This window comes from Lactuca virosa, chromosome 1, assembly GCF_052849685.1.
Source record: "Lactuca virosa cultivar CGN04683 chromosome 1, Lactuca_virosa_CGN04683_v6, whole genome shotgun sequence".
Lineage (NCBI taxonomy): Eukaryota > Viridiplantae > Streptophyta > Magnoliopsida > Asterales > Asteraceae > Lactuca > Lactuca virosa.
Genome location: NC_136426.1, coordinates 73,922,046 through 73,935,570, shown reverse-complemented (window position 1 = coordinate 73,935,570; position 13,525 = coordinate 73,922,046). Strand labels below are relative to the sequence as shown.

The 13,525-nt window shown below is 31.4% G+C and overlaps 1 protein-coding gene and 1 long non-coding RNA gene across 8 annotated transcripts in view; one reads left to right on the top strand and one right to left on the bottom strand.

Annotated features, from left to right (window-relative positions):
• Nucleotides 1-355: 355 nt before the first annotated feature.
• LOC145146020 (uncharacterized) lies at nucleotides 356-7,236 on the bottom strand. 7 transcript variants are annotated; one of them, XR_013726991.1, is made up of 11 exons: nucleotides 6,724-7,232; nucleotides 6,424-6,606; nucleotides 6,186-6,249; nucleotides 5,617-5,688; nucleotides 4,915-4,997; nucleotides 4,639-4,781; nucleotides 4,273-4,382; nucleotides 3,565-3,620; nucleotides 2,921-3,000; nucleotides 2,211-2,816; nucleotides 1,629-1,888 (listed from the first exon to the last, which is right to left on the bottom strand). It is a non-coding gene; the product is annotated as an uncharacterized LOC145146020 (long non-coding RNA). The 7 variants fall into 7 exon arrangements; XR_013726985.1 differs by having other exon boundaries at nucleotides 387-1,888; nucleotides 4,915-5,688; nucleotides 6,724-7,236; XR_013727009.1 differs by lacking the exon at nucleotides 6,186-6,249 and having other exon boundaries at nucleotides 1,628-1,888; nucleotides 6,724-7,233.
• A 2,007-nt stretch (nucleotides 7,237-9,243) lies between these two features.
• The window catches only part of LOC145146004 (pectinesterase-like), a 31,852-nt gene continuing 27,570 nt past the window's right edge, over nucleotides 9,244-13,525 (top strand). The window contains exon 1 of the mRNA XM_079074977.1: nucleotides 9,244-10,294. Within this exon, the coding sequence (XP_078931103.1) occupies nucleotides 9,340-10,294 (955 nt within the window). The 5' untranslated portion in view covers nucleotides 9,244-9,339. The remainder of the gene's footprint in view (nucleotides 10,295-13,525) is intronic.

The following is a 13,525-nucleotide window of genomic DNA, read 5'->3' as shown; positions in this document are numbered from 1 at the left end:
TTTCCCATATAGAATTCAAACACAATTACATTTAATTATAGAATCTTTATTAATTATAGAATCCTTAAATTCAACAATTATTTTATCAATTGAAGCATATCATTTTATTTATATACATGATATCAGTTTCTCTAATTAATATTGTTCCTAATTTAACTCCCCTATTTATAGTTTTTGGTTTCAAAATTCAAACTCTTTTTTTAAAAAAAAAACTCATTAAATAAGCATATCAATAATTCAGTTGTTAACCTATAAAATCTAATCTAATCCCATTAAATCAGCAAAATATTTGAGAATCAAAATTAAAGTTAATATTATTAATAAATTATCTCTCAATATATCTCACATAAAATGAATCAATTTGAGATAATGGTTTGAATTTTAAAAATCATTAAATAAGCAAGTCAATTAATTTGAAATTTTAAATTAATGTAATTGATATCTTAGGATCCTAATTTTTTAGAAGACAATCATTTGCTTATTCAAAAACACCCTATATATACGATACATTGAGTTATTATTCTTACGATTTTAGATTGAGTCCTACGATTTACAATGTTCTTCTTCAGCGATCTTCTTCTCAAATTCCTTTTTTCCAGGTTATTTCTTTACTCTGTTCTCCTTATTCTTCTCTAATTTCTTGCATTGACTCTGTTCTTATTACCTGTTATTACTATGTTCTTGTTGATAGGTCATGAAAAAAATTAGTCAAATCTACTTTAAGCATATTAGTTTCATTCATTTTGTCACAGAAACCAAATTATATCCTTTATATCGATTTTTTAAATGTGTTGACATATGTTTGTCAAGATAAAACCATAAAAGTCGTTTTAAGGCATGATGACAAAATTGGTGGAACGGACCAAAAGCAAGATAAAGAAGTTTTTTATTGTTACACTTCAACTTGCATTAACAAAGACATATTTGTTGTTCCAAGGTTTTCAATAACTCTTTTCTACATATTATTATAATCTTCGGTTAAATTTTCTAATTTTATATTATTGAATTTGTTTATATCAGTGGTTTTAGTTTCAAAATCACCATTAGAGTACAAGACTTTACCGATATGGTGTCACTTATGTTATTTGATCGTGACGCAAAAAACTTCTGGAAAAAAGCACACAAGACTTGCTTCAAAAGCTTAATGAGGTTATCGATATTAACTTCATTTACATAAAACTAATTTTTACTTTTTGTCTATCTAATTTTATAACCGTTCATTTTTTTAGGAGGATAATATGAAGATTTATCCATCTCCTTTGAATTTACTTTTGGATAAAAAGTTGGCGTTCAAAATTCAAATTTCACATTATAATTTGAAAAATAAAGTTGATGGTTATGCAATCTCAAACTTCAATGTTGATAATACAATCATTGTTGAATTGGAATTTTTTTTTTTAATATCGAACATGTAACATTCTTTTACGAAAAATACTACAGACACCACACTTATGTAATTTTGTTTTTATATTTCAGTTGAGCAACTAACATATTTCTATGTACTACAAATATATGTGCCGGAATCCGATTCTTTTAACGTTTTATCGGCAGAATTCGGATTTCAAGACATATTAAATTTAAAGGTTTTAAATATAATATAACTAAATCTAATATTTTAGATAGTTTAAAATATTATTAACTTTTAGATTGACATATGAATTTATTTTCTATATTTAGGATGTTGTTTCGTTTACTGGTGATAACATCACACCCGCTTCAAATATTGATAAAAGTACTACAGCAAGTCCACTAACTAAGTGGACATCCTTTAAAAAAGTGTCTAGACATGAGGAATTAAAACATAACCTGAAAGATGTTTACGATGTTGATAATCTGACAACAATGTCCTCAACCAAATCATCATCAACATCAATGACAGATCGTACTTCTGCAGAAGGCAAGCAAAAACTGTTAATTCCAAAAAAAGAAAAATAATATATGATTTTCATGATTTTTGATTACTCATATAGGGTTGTAATAAAATAAAATTTTGATAAATTGAAAAAATTGTTCAGCGAAACCTTAAAATTTTGAAATTTGTTGGAAATTTCATTATATGTCAAGTTAGGCTTCTTTTTGTGTTGTCATGTTTGTTGATTTGGCTATGCAAGGTTCATTTGAAGTTCAATTTCTCTACACGAATGTTAATGTTCACATCCAAATGGAAACAATCACATTTGATAAAACATTCTAAATGATTTTTCACTTACATTAATAAAAATTGTTACTTTAAGTGGTGCGTTCTCATGGATACCACACCGGTTGTCACTATGGAGACCTTCTAGCTATCTATAGAAGAATTCTAATGGCTTTATGAAGAATTTTTCTGCGTTTTAAATGAAGGATCACTTTGTCAACATTCGTTCTTTATAGTTCTTTCTCTTGTTTTCGATATAGATACATGTCACAACAATAAGGCAGAAAGAGGTGTTAGTGACCATTAAAGATGAAAATGTAATATATAATTTAAGAATATTATATAAAGTATAATTTGTAGATTTGTGATATTTGTTTCTATGAAACATATGTTTGATTGCTAGGTTACATATCAGGGTTTTTTTTTTTTTTTTTTTTTTTAAATTTGATTTTGACAAGTTTAATCTAAACTAGTAAGGTTGCCCATGCTTCGCATGGGTCAGAAGGGTTATTGTTAGAGATGCAAAATATTATAAGCTTCACAATCATTTTCATGAAACTTATTCAGCTTTATAAACTATTTTTTGACTATTTTTTGACGACAAAAGTACATTGCTATCTCACAAATGTAGCATAAACTATGTCTATTTGTTGATGCATCCCATTATACCAAATTGCCCCTACAATAAAACAATACAATGTCGTAATAGAAAGTAATGAAAGTAGGGTGACATAGAACACATTGCATTAATGTAATTTTAGAGCCAATATATATGTGTGTAACCTGTACTGATGCATGATTTCCCTTCGATTGTATGCTTCCATGGTTGTTCGTTTCGACAAACTCATAATAGTTAAGACCAACTGCTAACCCAAGAAGAAACAATACATTTAAACCATTTAACCAATTCTATGAATATGAAATTATTTAATGATAAGTGGATTCATTCCATATATGATCATCAACTCTTTCAAGTTTAAAAAACATTTTCCTAATTATACCATTGTATTTTTAACTTTATACTTGGAGATTGATGGTAGAAATAACAGCTTACTTCCAGTTACATGTTCATTATAACAACTTACTTTCACGTCATTTCTTATCATGGCATTGTACAAAAAAAAGTACCCAATTAGAACATTATACTCTCATTTCTTTCTTATAAAGAGACTGTTAGTCAATGAATATACCTAATTATAGTAGTGAATACCAAGAGACTGTTCTTATTAGGAAATTATAATTTGCAAAATCTATTAATCATAGCATAATCGGACAGCTCATGACCAATCTCTATTGGATGAAAAATATATTCAGACTTTATTATGAAAATTAAGAATAAGAAACCTCTAACTTATATCATCGGCAGTAAGAAGAGAAAAAGATGGGTAAGATTTAATGATTGAGAGCGGATGAGCATATTACTTTACCTAGATATGGAGAGATGTAAGAAGTTAAAATGCAAAATTAACAGCACGTGAGAAACCTGCATAAAAAATGCAGGATCATGTGTTACACATAACAGTTAACCACAAATGCACACAGCTAAAATTAATAAAACTGAAATAAATTGATTAAACATAAAGTAATAAAACAAATCAAGTCTTTATTACGGAAACATGGAGTAATGCTTAACAAAAAAATGAAATATGCGACAAACACCAAACCATACAACTATTTTTTGAACTATGACCATTATGACCAATATGCCCCTGCACTGTTAAACAAAGATATGAGTTTGAGCCGAAGATGATTATAAACAAAAACTAACTTACCCTTCATACAGAAACAACTAACAGACACATACACAGACAATTTGACATTTTTTGTAAGAAAGTAACCGAAAAAGCAGGAGTTAATTGGCAGGAACCATTTATGATAGAATTATTAATTTGAAGGGTGACTGAAACTTTTGGACCAAAGATGTGTCGTAGTGATGTATTGGACTAAATGTTGTTTATAATAGAATTATTAATTTGAAAGAATGATCAAATGAATATGACAATGAACAGTCATTTGTCAGAAAGAAAAAAGGGCATAACATATGATAAGTAACACACTAAGACAACTTACTTCTTATTGTTATTACTTCTTAGAAGAAATTATTAAAAATGTAGTTTTCAAGTGTAAGAATTTACATTTTTCTAGCAAATGTTGCTTCAATCATCAAACATTTTACCATTGCAGAATCACCTTCTACGTCTGAAAATGCATCCAATGTATTGATCCCTATCTTGAAGAATGTCACCTATTCAACAACTGAAATTGATAAGCAAAATCTCTACATTTTGTCTATTAACAATTCCAACAAAACAAACCTAAACTTAGAATATAGACGACCAGTCTGAAAGAAAAAAGAAAACATGAAATGAACAACTTATTAGAACCACTAAACTTGAATCACTACAAAATTGCAGAATAATATTTTCACAAAAATAAATGCAATAAAAACCATGACCACCAAAGAAAAAAAAACAAAAATAAAGGAGTATTTGCAAATTTACCTTTCCAAGTTTGTGAAGAATTTTTTTGGATATCAGAATGATGGTTGTACAAACCCCAACAACAGCCCATGTCAGGGGGTGAAAGCTAGAAAGAATATCTTCCTTCAAGATCTTAAATCCAATTTAACTGTTGAGATTTGTTCCTATATGTGCATAAAAAAAGTACGGAGTCGACAAATCAGTTGCTTATAAAAATTGAGGATAAGAGTATAAGACGTTAACGAATCAATGACCTATCAAGAAAATCACAAATTACAACTAATGGCGGGTGTCTACCTGAGACTTTATAATATGATCGACTCAATCAACTCCATTTTCTGAATGGTGTTTGCTTCAAATACAAATTTTCATCCACCAACCTGCAAATTTAATCAGAAATCGAATTATATGGTCAAAATTACTGTACAGTCTACACCACAAAGAAAGTCAATGACTTCAGTCAAAATATGAGGGCCAAAACTAAATTGAACATGAACCTGCTCAAAATAAATTAACGAATGTTAAGCAATATATGATTTTCTTTTCTTTTTTTACTTTCATGCAACTATAGATTAATCCCAGATAATAAAAATGGAAAGGAAAACTGTTTGGTGAGTTGCAAATATATGGATTACATTTGGATAGTCCAAAGTATGATTATAATTAATATATACATGTTGATATTTTTTGTGGCTAAACTGATAACAGTTAATTCACAGCATAATATAATTAATTGGCCAAATTAATAAAACGGTAATGTATAAATGTTTTGAAATCTGAAAAAAAAGCATAAACATTATCCAGTAATCTTTCTACATTTTTGTTGATATATTTCCTTAAGAACCAACAAAAAAGTTATTAAACAAACTTATAGTTATATCGAGGCGGTTAATGGTTAAAAAATCTAAGAACCAAAAGTGATTTTGTTTGGCTCCTAATTGTCGGTTCCAGTTCCAGAATTGCAGGTTGCAAACATTGGTATCCAGGTTTCATGTTGACCTTGTTTTCTCTGTTTTAGAGACGGATTTGCTGAGCTTTTATTGTTCCTCCGTAACCAAAAGGTAGCAGGAGCTGCAAAAAATCATCACATAAAAAGAAATTATGAGAATAGAGCTAAGCAAACACTAAATAAGTAACTAATTTATTTAATTAACAAAACTCCTTTGGTAATAAGAAAAGGGAAGGAACTTGCACAACATCAACAATGGTAAGATATGAAGAAAATGTGATGATAGAAACAAAAAATTGGACATAAAACCAAAGTGTAGGGCTACAATGGACATGCAAACCAATGGTGAAAGATAATCACATTACCACATCACAATACCACATCCCTGAGTTAGTGTTTTTATATCTGAAAAATTAAAACTGAGGACATGTGTAATAATTCTGCCTCTTTAGCAACAGGTGAGTCATTATGTAAGCAAAAGGATGAAAATTAAAATAAACCCCAAAAAATACTTCTAAATATACAAATCAAACATTTTTCTAAATTAACCAATAAATCATTAACATCATAACTGGTTACCAAAAGGCACCTGATCTGTATTAGATGAACAGAACATTACCTGAATCAACAAACATGAAATTTTGGGTTGAGAGACATAGCTGGGGCAAACCACACAACAAATCCTTGTCGCATAAACCAGAAGAAAAAAAAAGTAAGATGTTCCATCAATAAGCATATAACCCTAAATGAACTGCTAAATACTAAAGCTTAATACAATAAACATCCAGGCATAAGAAATTAGCACAATAGTAAATTGTAAAAAGACGAAAAGTCGATAGAAATGGTAGAGGATTTACTGTTGGCCTTAGATAGGGTTTCGTTTTGTAATTGGTACCCATAGAAGAAAATATAGTGAAAATTTTGGGTAAAGAAAATCTGCAATCATAGTTGGCCAATTTCCAAATCAACGGAATAGGTGGAGCTGGGGTGGGGGAAGTGGTGGTGGATGTTCGGATTTGACAGATAATTGCTCGACGGACCTGTAATATCAGAAAAGGGAGATAATAAATTTCAAGGGAAAATCATCTAAGTGGATTTTACCTGAGTCAAGCCGAATCAAGGACCGATATAAAGAAAATCATCTAAGTGGATTTTACCTGAGTCAATGGTTCGTCCCCTTTTTCTCATAGAAAACCATAACACATAAGGAAAGGAGAGGTGTGTGTCTTCGTGAATAGGCTTCATTGAAGACAGTGGGAAAAAAGGGAAGGGAGGCGGTGATCATGCAATGATCGGTAGAGATCGGCTCCCCCACTTGCAAAACCGTGTCCGATATCAATTGAAGAAGAAATTTCCTAACAGCAAAGCATCAGAAGCGGGCCGATAAAACATACTTGCAAAAACCGTCTTATAATTGTCTGCGATGGTCTGCACCACCGCCATCGAGGACTTTGCTTCTCCTAAAGCCCTAAACCGAAAGGAAAATAGAAGATACAGAAGAAAGACGGACATCCGTATGGAGAAAAATTATCACCCAATCCACCCTTTCGAAACTGATCGGCAAAGAAGCTAATTATCGAGACCTAATCCCCAAATCTGGAACGAAGATGGGTGATTCTGGAACGAAGATGGGTGATGGAGGCCACTTATATAGAAGAATGTAAATATTTTCATAAAATGCCCCAGATACAAAAACAAAACGGAAACAAAACATCCATGAGCCAAAAACCACACCACTTCATTATAGGACCGGAAATGTAATTCAAGGACCAAAGCTGGACAAAATGTGTCAAGTTAACTATTTGTTTTCTCCACGACTTTAATATATATATAATAATTTGATAATTAAAGCAGGTAGGAAAGATATATGCTAATGATTTTGAATTTGTATTTTCTTTTAGAAACCAACTATAGCTTCACAGACCGTTCCTCATATCTTATTAGGTCTTAGCATTTTCCTAAATTCACCTACAAGAAGTTATGGATGCACTTCTTGAATCAATCCTCTAAACTGAATTTCATTTGTTAGTTGGATGTGGTGACCAAAATTCAAGATTTATGAACGTTTATTATTATTTATTAGTGTTAACCTTTGACAAATTATGAAACTAATATTATATTTTTGTTCATAACATGTTTTTTTTGTAATAATTTCTTTGATCGGAAGATATGTATATGTGATTGGATGTAGCCTGAAAAATCATATTTTAATTCTTATAAAGAAAAAATACTTTATAAATTGACCAAATTACAATGTCTGAAGTTGATGTTTATGGGTATGGCAATACACTTTATTTATAATGTTTATCTAATTTCTTTGTAGAATTTAATGTTGTTGATACATATAACAACTTATTGTTGTTTTTGGTTTTATAGGGTCAATATGAAAAGAGCCAAATGAACCTCCATGGGAGTTGGAACACCGAACAAAATCAATTCATAAAGCTATTACACAACTTGTTTTAATCAAGAAGTTGCATTATGTTGTGATAAAACAAAGATTACGTAGATCATTTTTGTAAAAAATTATTGTATTAAAAAACCAAATTGCTCTAATATAAATATTAAATATTTTTATTTAAAAATTTTGGTTCAAAAACTCTAAAACTGAATCTAACTAACATTTTTTTTATTAAAAATTCCACCTAAGACAATGCTACAAGTTAATATGATATGTATTTAATTTATGTTCCCTGCATTTAATGCGGGCCATAATCTAGTTGTTATAACAAAAGCAAACAATCAAAGAAATAATATTAAAAAATAAATCAGATTATTATTATCATCTGATTACTAATTAAGTTCCATTCATAAATGATCATTCGCAATTATAATTGATTGACTATACAAAATGTTGAATAAGAATGTAGGTTATTCGAATTAAAAAATGAAGCATAAAATAAAACCAACCAGAAAATAGTAGATTCTTAGCTGGCCAGTAACTATACGAAATAACTTCCTTATTTTACAGCATTCTGTGGTTGTAAGCATCGAACCCCATGATTTTATTGATAAAACAAAAAACGAATATTTGAAAACTCGGAAGAATAGAAAATTATGGCTCTTTTTTACCATGGTTTTAAAAAATATATATCATAGTATTAAAAAGGAAGTAATGTTGCAGACTTGCTTGCAGTTATGTGTATGTAGGCATGGAGGTTTTCATTTGAAAAGAGCAAAAAACAAATGTCGGCCTAATTAAAAAATCCCACACGTAAACATGGAGTTTTTCTGTTTTTGATAATTTAACAGAGCTAACTTTGATATTTATAACACATTTACAACTTCCATTAATTAATTAATAAAATGAGTATTAGCTTAATTACTTTTAATTGGATTTAAATTAGGTTCAATTGTAATTCTATTAGTTAGCCTGCTTGGAACTCATTTCTTATTTTAGACTTTTTATAATTGGTTCGAGTTTCTTGTTTATGTCTTTCTTTTTACTCATGTTTTAGTGATATTTATGTCTTTCTGTTTACTCATGTTTTAGTGATATTTTGCCTGCCTTTAAAAAAAAATTAATAAAACGAAGAATGATTAGTTACAAAAAACTTATTCAGCACATGACTACCCTTTTGACAGAGCAATTTTGACGTATCAATTACTTGTCGGCCTAATTAATAAATCCCATCTTCTTTCTACTCTATTGGCTTATTATTTCCACTCACCACCAAGCTTTATCCACCCGAATCCGGATCGCATGCATGCGTCTCCTCCTATTCTAATTTAGTGACCACAGTAATAAAACGATCACACAAGCTGTTGTCACTATGTTCATCTCCAGCAACAAAAAAACCACAGTATTTTTACTTCTCTTTGCTTCCCTCCTACTGACTTCTCACGTCCATGGAACTCATCTTCCAGACTCCGAAATCATCAAATCCTCGTGTGCCACCACATTATACCCTGACATATGCTATTCCACCCTCTCCACAACCAAAAACCCCGCAACTAACAAGGATGTAATCCAACTTGCAATCAATAAAACAAAGGAGATAATCCAAGGAAACTTCAACAGCATAAAGAAGCTCACAGCCACTGCCAATCTCACCAATCGCGGCAAATTGGCTCTCCATGACTGCTTAGAGATGGTAGCTGGAACTTTAGAAGATCTCGACAGGGTGATCAGAGACCTCAAGGAGTATCCAACCAAGAAATCCCTTAGACAACATGCCGACGACCTCAAAACCCTCATGAGCACCGCTATCACCAACAAGGAAGCCTGCTTGGACGGCCTCTCCTATGATGCAGCCTGCCGGAGATTGCGCGAATCAATCATTGAAGGTCAGGATTTGGGAGGAAAGATGTGTAGCAATGTGCTGGGTATGATCACGAATATGACGGACACAGATATGGCCACTTATAAGGCAGATTCGAATGCACGAAAGCTGAAGGAGAAAAAGGTTGTGATGTGGCCGGAGTGGTTGTCTAGAAGAGATAGGAAATTGTTACAGTTATTGCCGATAGGACCGACGCCAAACGTGATTGTGTCGAAAAATGGTAAGGGAAAGTACACAACAGTGGCGGAAGCCGTGGCAGCAGCGCCGGCAAAGAGCAAGAACAGGTACGTGATAAAGATATTGGCAGGGGTGTACAGGGAGTATGTTGAAATTCCAAAAAACAAAACCAACTTAATGTTTATCGGGGAGGACAAAAATACAACAATTATTACCGGGAATAAGAGCGTCGCGGGCGGTAGCACTACTTGGCAATCCGCAACCGTAGGTATTTAAAAAGTTTTCAAGAAAAATATTACATATATTAAAAAAAGTTTCAAGCATTTTACTATTTTAATAACAAAAAAAAAATTGCAAGGCAAAATTAATTTTAAAAACAACCAAACATATTCTTTCTAAACACAATCAAATGATTTCTAGCCCAATGGTATGTATCAAGTGATATTCTTTCTCTTTGAAGTCAAAGAATAGTGATTTGAAAGAGTAATGACACTGCACCAAAATATATATATATATATATATATATATATATATATAGTGTCATGTAATTGGACATGAATATAAAGTTTTTTATTTATTTAGGGGTGTGCATCAAAAACCCATGATAAAAGAAAAAGGGATTTTGATTTGAAAGGGTAACGAGCTTTCAGTGACTAAATGTGAACAAAGTTGAAAGTTCGTTACATTTTCAAGTCATTATCTCATAAATAGTTCTAAATGTTATTAAGAATGAGCACAAGTGAATATTTAAGGTCACAAAAGTGAGTATGTTGTAATATTCGTATGATATACCTTTAGTATATAAGGTACAAAAAACAACACTTAGAAATGCAGTAGGAGCAACTTCAATCATATAGAAACCGAAGGAAAAAATATCGTGATGGGTTCAACATTTACTTAGGACATAGGTGACAATTTTCACTTTAGAGGGTGAAGATGGTCGTTGTAGATCGTACGAAGAAGAGATAACATATGATAAAGAAGTGTGAAGATGATTTGATGTTAGATTTGAATGAGGTTTTTCTCTTTACAACAACAAGATATTTGATCAAAGAGTGTGGATGCATAAGATCATGGTTGTATTGTTGTAAAGAGAAAAACCTCGAAAAGTCATTTACTGCTCATGTACCGGTCCACGACCATGAGCTTATGCATACACACTCTCTAATCAAAGCTATTGTTGTTGTAAAGAAAAAAACACCATTCAAATCTAACATCACCTTATCTTTATTCTTTTTTATCATATGTTCTTTTTTCCTCGTACGATTTACAACGACCATCTCCACCCATTAGAATGAAGATTGTTGCCTATGTCTTAAGTAAATGTTTGAACCCACCACAATCTGTTTTCGTTCAGTTTCTATGTGATTGAAGTCGCTCATATTGTATTTATAAGTGTTGTTTTTTGTAACTTATACACTAAAGGTATATCACATGAATATTAAAACATACTCATTTATATGACCTTAATATTCCGATTGTACTCATTCTTAATAATTATAACCATTCATAAAATAATGACTTGAAATGGTAACGAACTTTCAATTGTGTTCATATTTAGTCATTGAACTTTTTTGTGCGTGATTTACCCGGAATTATTTGAAATTGTTCACATTTTACCCTCATGACCGGTTACAACCGGTCATAAGGGTAAATTTTGAATAATTTCAAATAAATCAGGGATAAATCAAACACACACACAAAAAAAAAAGTTTTGTGACTAAATGTGAACAAAATTGAAAGTTCGTTACCCTTTTAAGTCATTATCCCAAATAAAAATTAAGAGTAAAAAATCAAACCTTTTAAAAACCAATTGTTTGGTTTTAATTTTTTAGAAAAGTAATCATTTTATGTATATTTCTTTTTATCATCAACGTTTATGTTTATATAGAAAAAACTATAAAGAACATAAAAATACAAACATCAGTAACTTCGTCTTGTCATTAGAACACATGACATTTTGCCAACGGATACTATCTTTTACACTAAAACCTATAATTACAGTGTAAAAATATTCTTAACATTAAACATCTCCAACCTATTATATTATAGTTAACAATAAGAATAATATTCTAGGTATATTCATATCAATCTAAGTTTTATAATTTTACTAAAACAACTTCTATATTTATATTTATTAAGATTTTACAAACTCAATTCATAACTTTTTATTAATATAACTATATAAATTGTATTATTAAAAATCTATTACATTAATTACTTATTCATATATAATTAGTTATCGTATTATTAAAACAACTTGTTTATTAAATAAAAAAAATAACATTTAATTCAAATAAAAATAAATACCATACATGCATTTTAAAAATATTATACATACACTTAAAAAAATACTACACATTTACGTACTGAATGTTTCTCATAAGTGGTTAATAAGTTGATTTCGTAGATCGAAATGAGTGTAACACTCCAAAAATCACAATAAATTTGAAATTTTTAAAACCAACCATGAATCAATATTGTTTACAAAAAGAGTCATTGTTTCAAAAGTATTATTGCAAATCAGAGTTTTCCCAAGACCCGAAGACATAAAAATTGAAAGTTGTGTACGATCACGCCTTCGTCTTCCCACGATCCTCGGAAGTACCTGAAACCACAAACTAAAAATGTAAGCCTAAGCTTAGTGAGTTCCGCCAAAGTACCAACACACCACAACAACCAAGCATAGAGTATGAACAGCCAGCCTGACTGGACCGCCTCGTAGGGTCTACAACCTATCTAGACCACTCTACGAGCCTTCGACACGACTGGACCGCCTCGCATAGCCTACAGCCTATCTGGTCGTCCCCGGGTGTCTTGGCCTACAACACAAAACAAGACGACGTCGACCCAACCCAACATGTCCACATATGCAACAAACAAACATAAACATAGAGCCAACAAATACAGATAATCATACGGATCTAATGAACAGCTAAAATTATCATATCACTATCCTGACCAGGATAAATAGTCTAGTGGGTCGGCCTTGGTGCCTTCGACCCACAGGTATAGTGAGAAAAACTCACATCACAGTCTGACGAATAGCTGAACAATACACTTCTCCAAATATCGGATCTACAGGTCACCTATTCAACAGATAGAGACCAAGGCTTAACTATAGCTCAAAATAGCCAAAATACTCTTAAGTCAAAGTTGGTCAACCTGGTCAAAGTCAAAGTCAAAGTCAACGGGTCAAGGAGTGAACTTGGTCCACTCAGATGAGTACACGGGGCGTACTTAGCTCCTACGTTGGGCGTAATCCTGCCCTGAACGGAGTCAAGAGTTTAACTACGCACGTACGACATATGTTGGGGTACGTACGACGTACGCTGGGGTACACACGTTGTACGCTCAGAATCTTCCTTTCTCAATAATAGCTTAATGCATTAAGCTCTCACGTCCAAATTTCAGATCCAATGCCAAAATACCACTAAGAGTCATAAAGTTTCCAACTATATGACTTTGCATGTCCATTAAGTGCTTAATACACAAAATC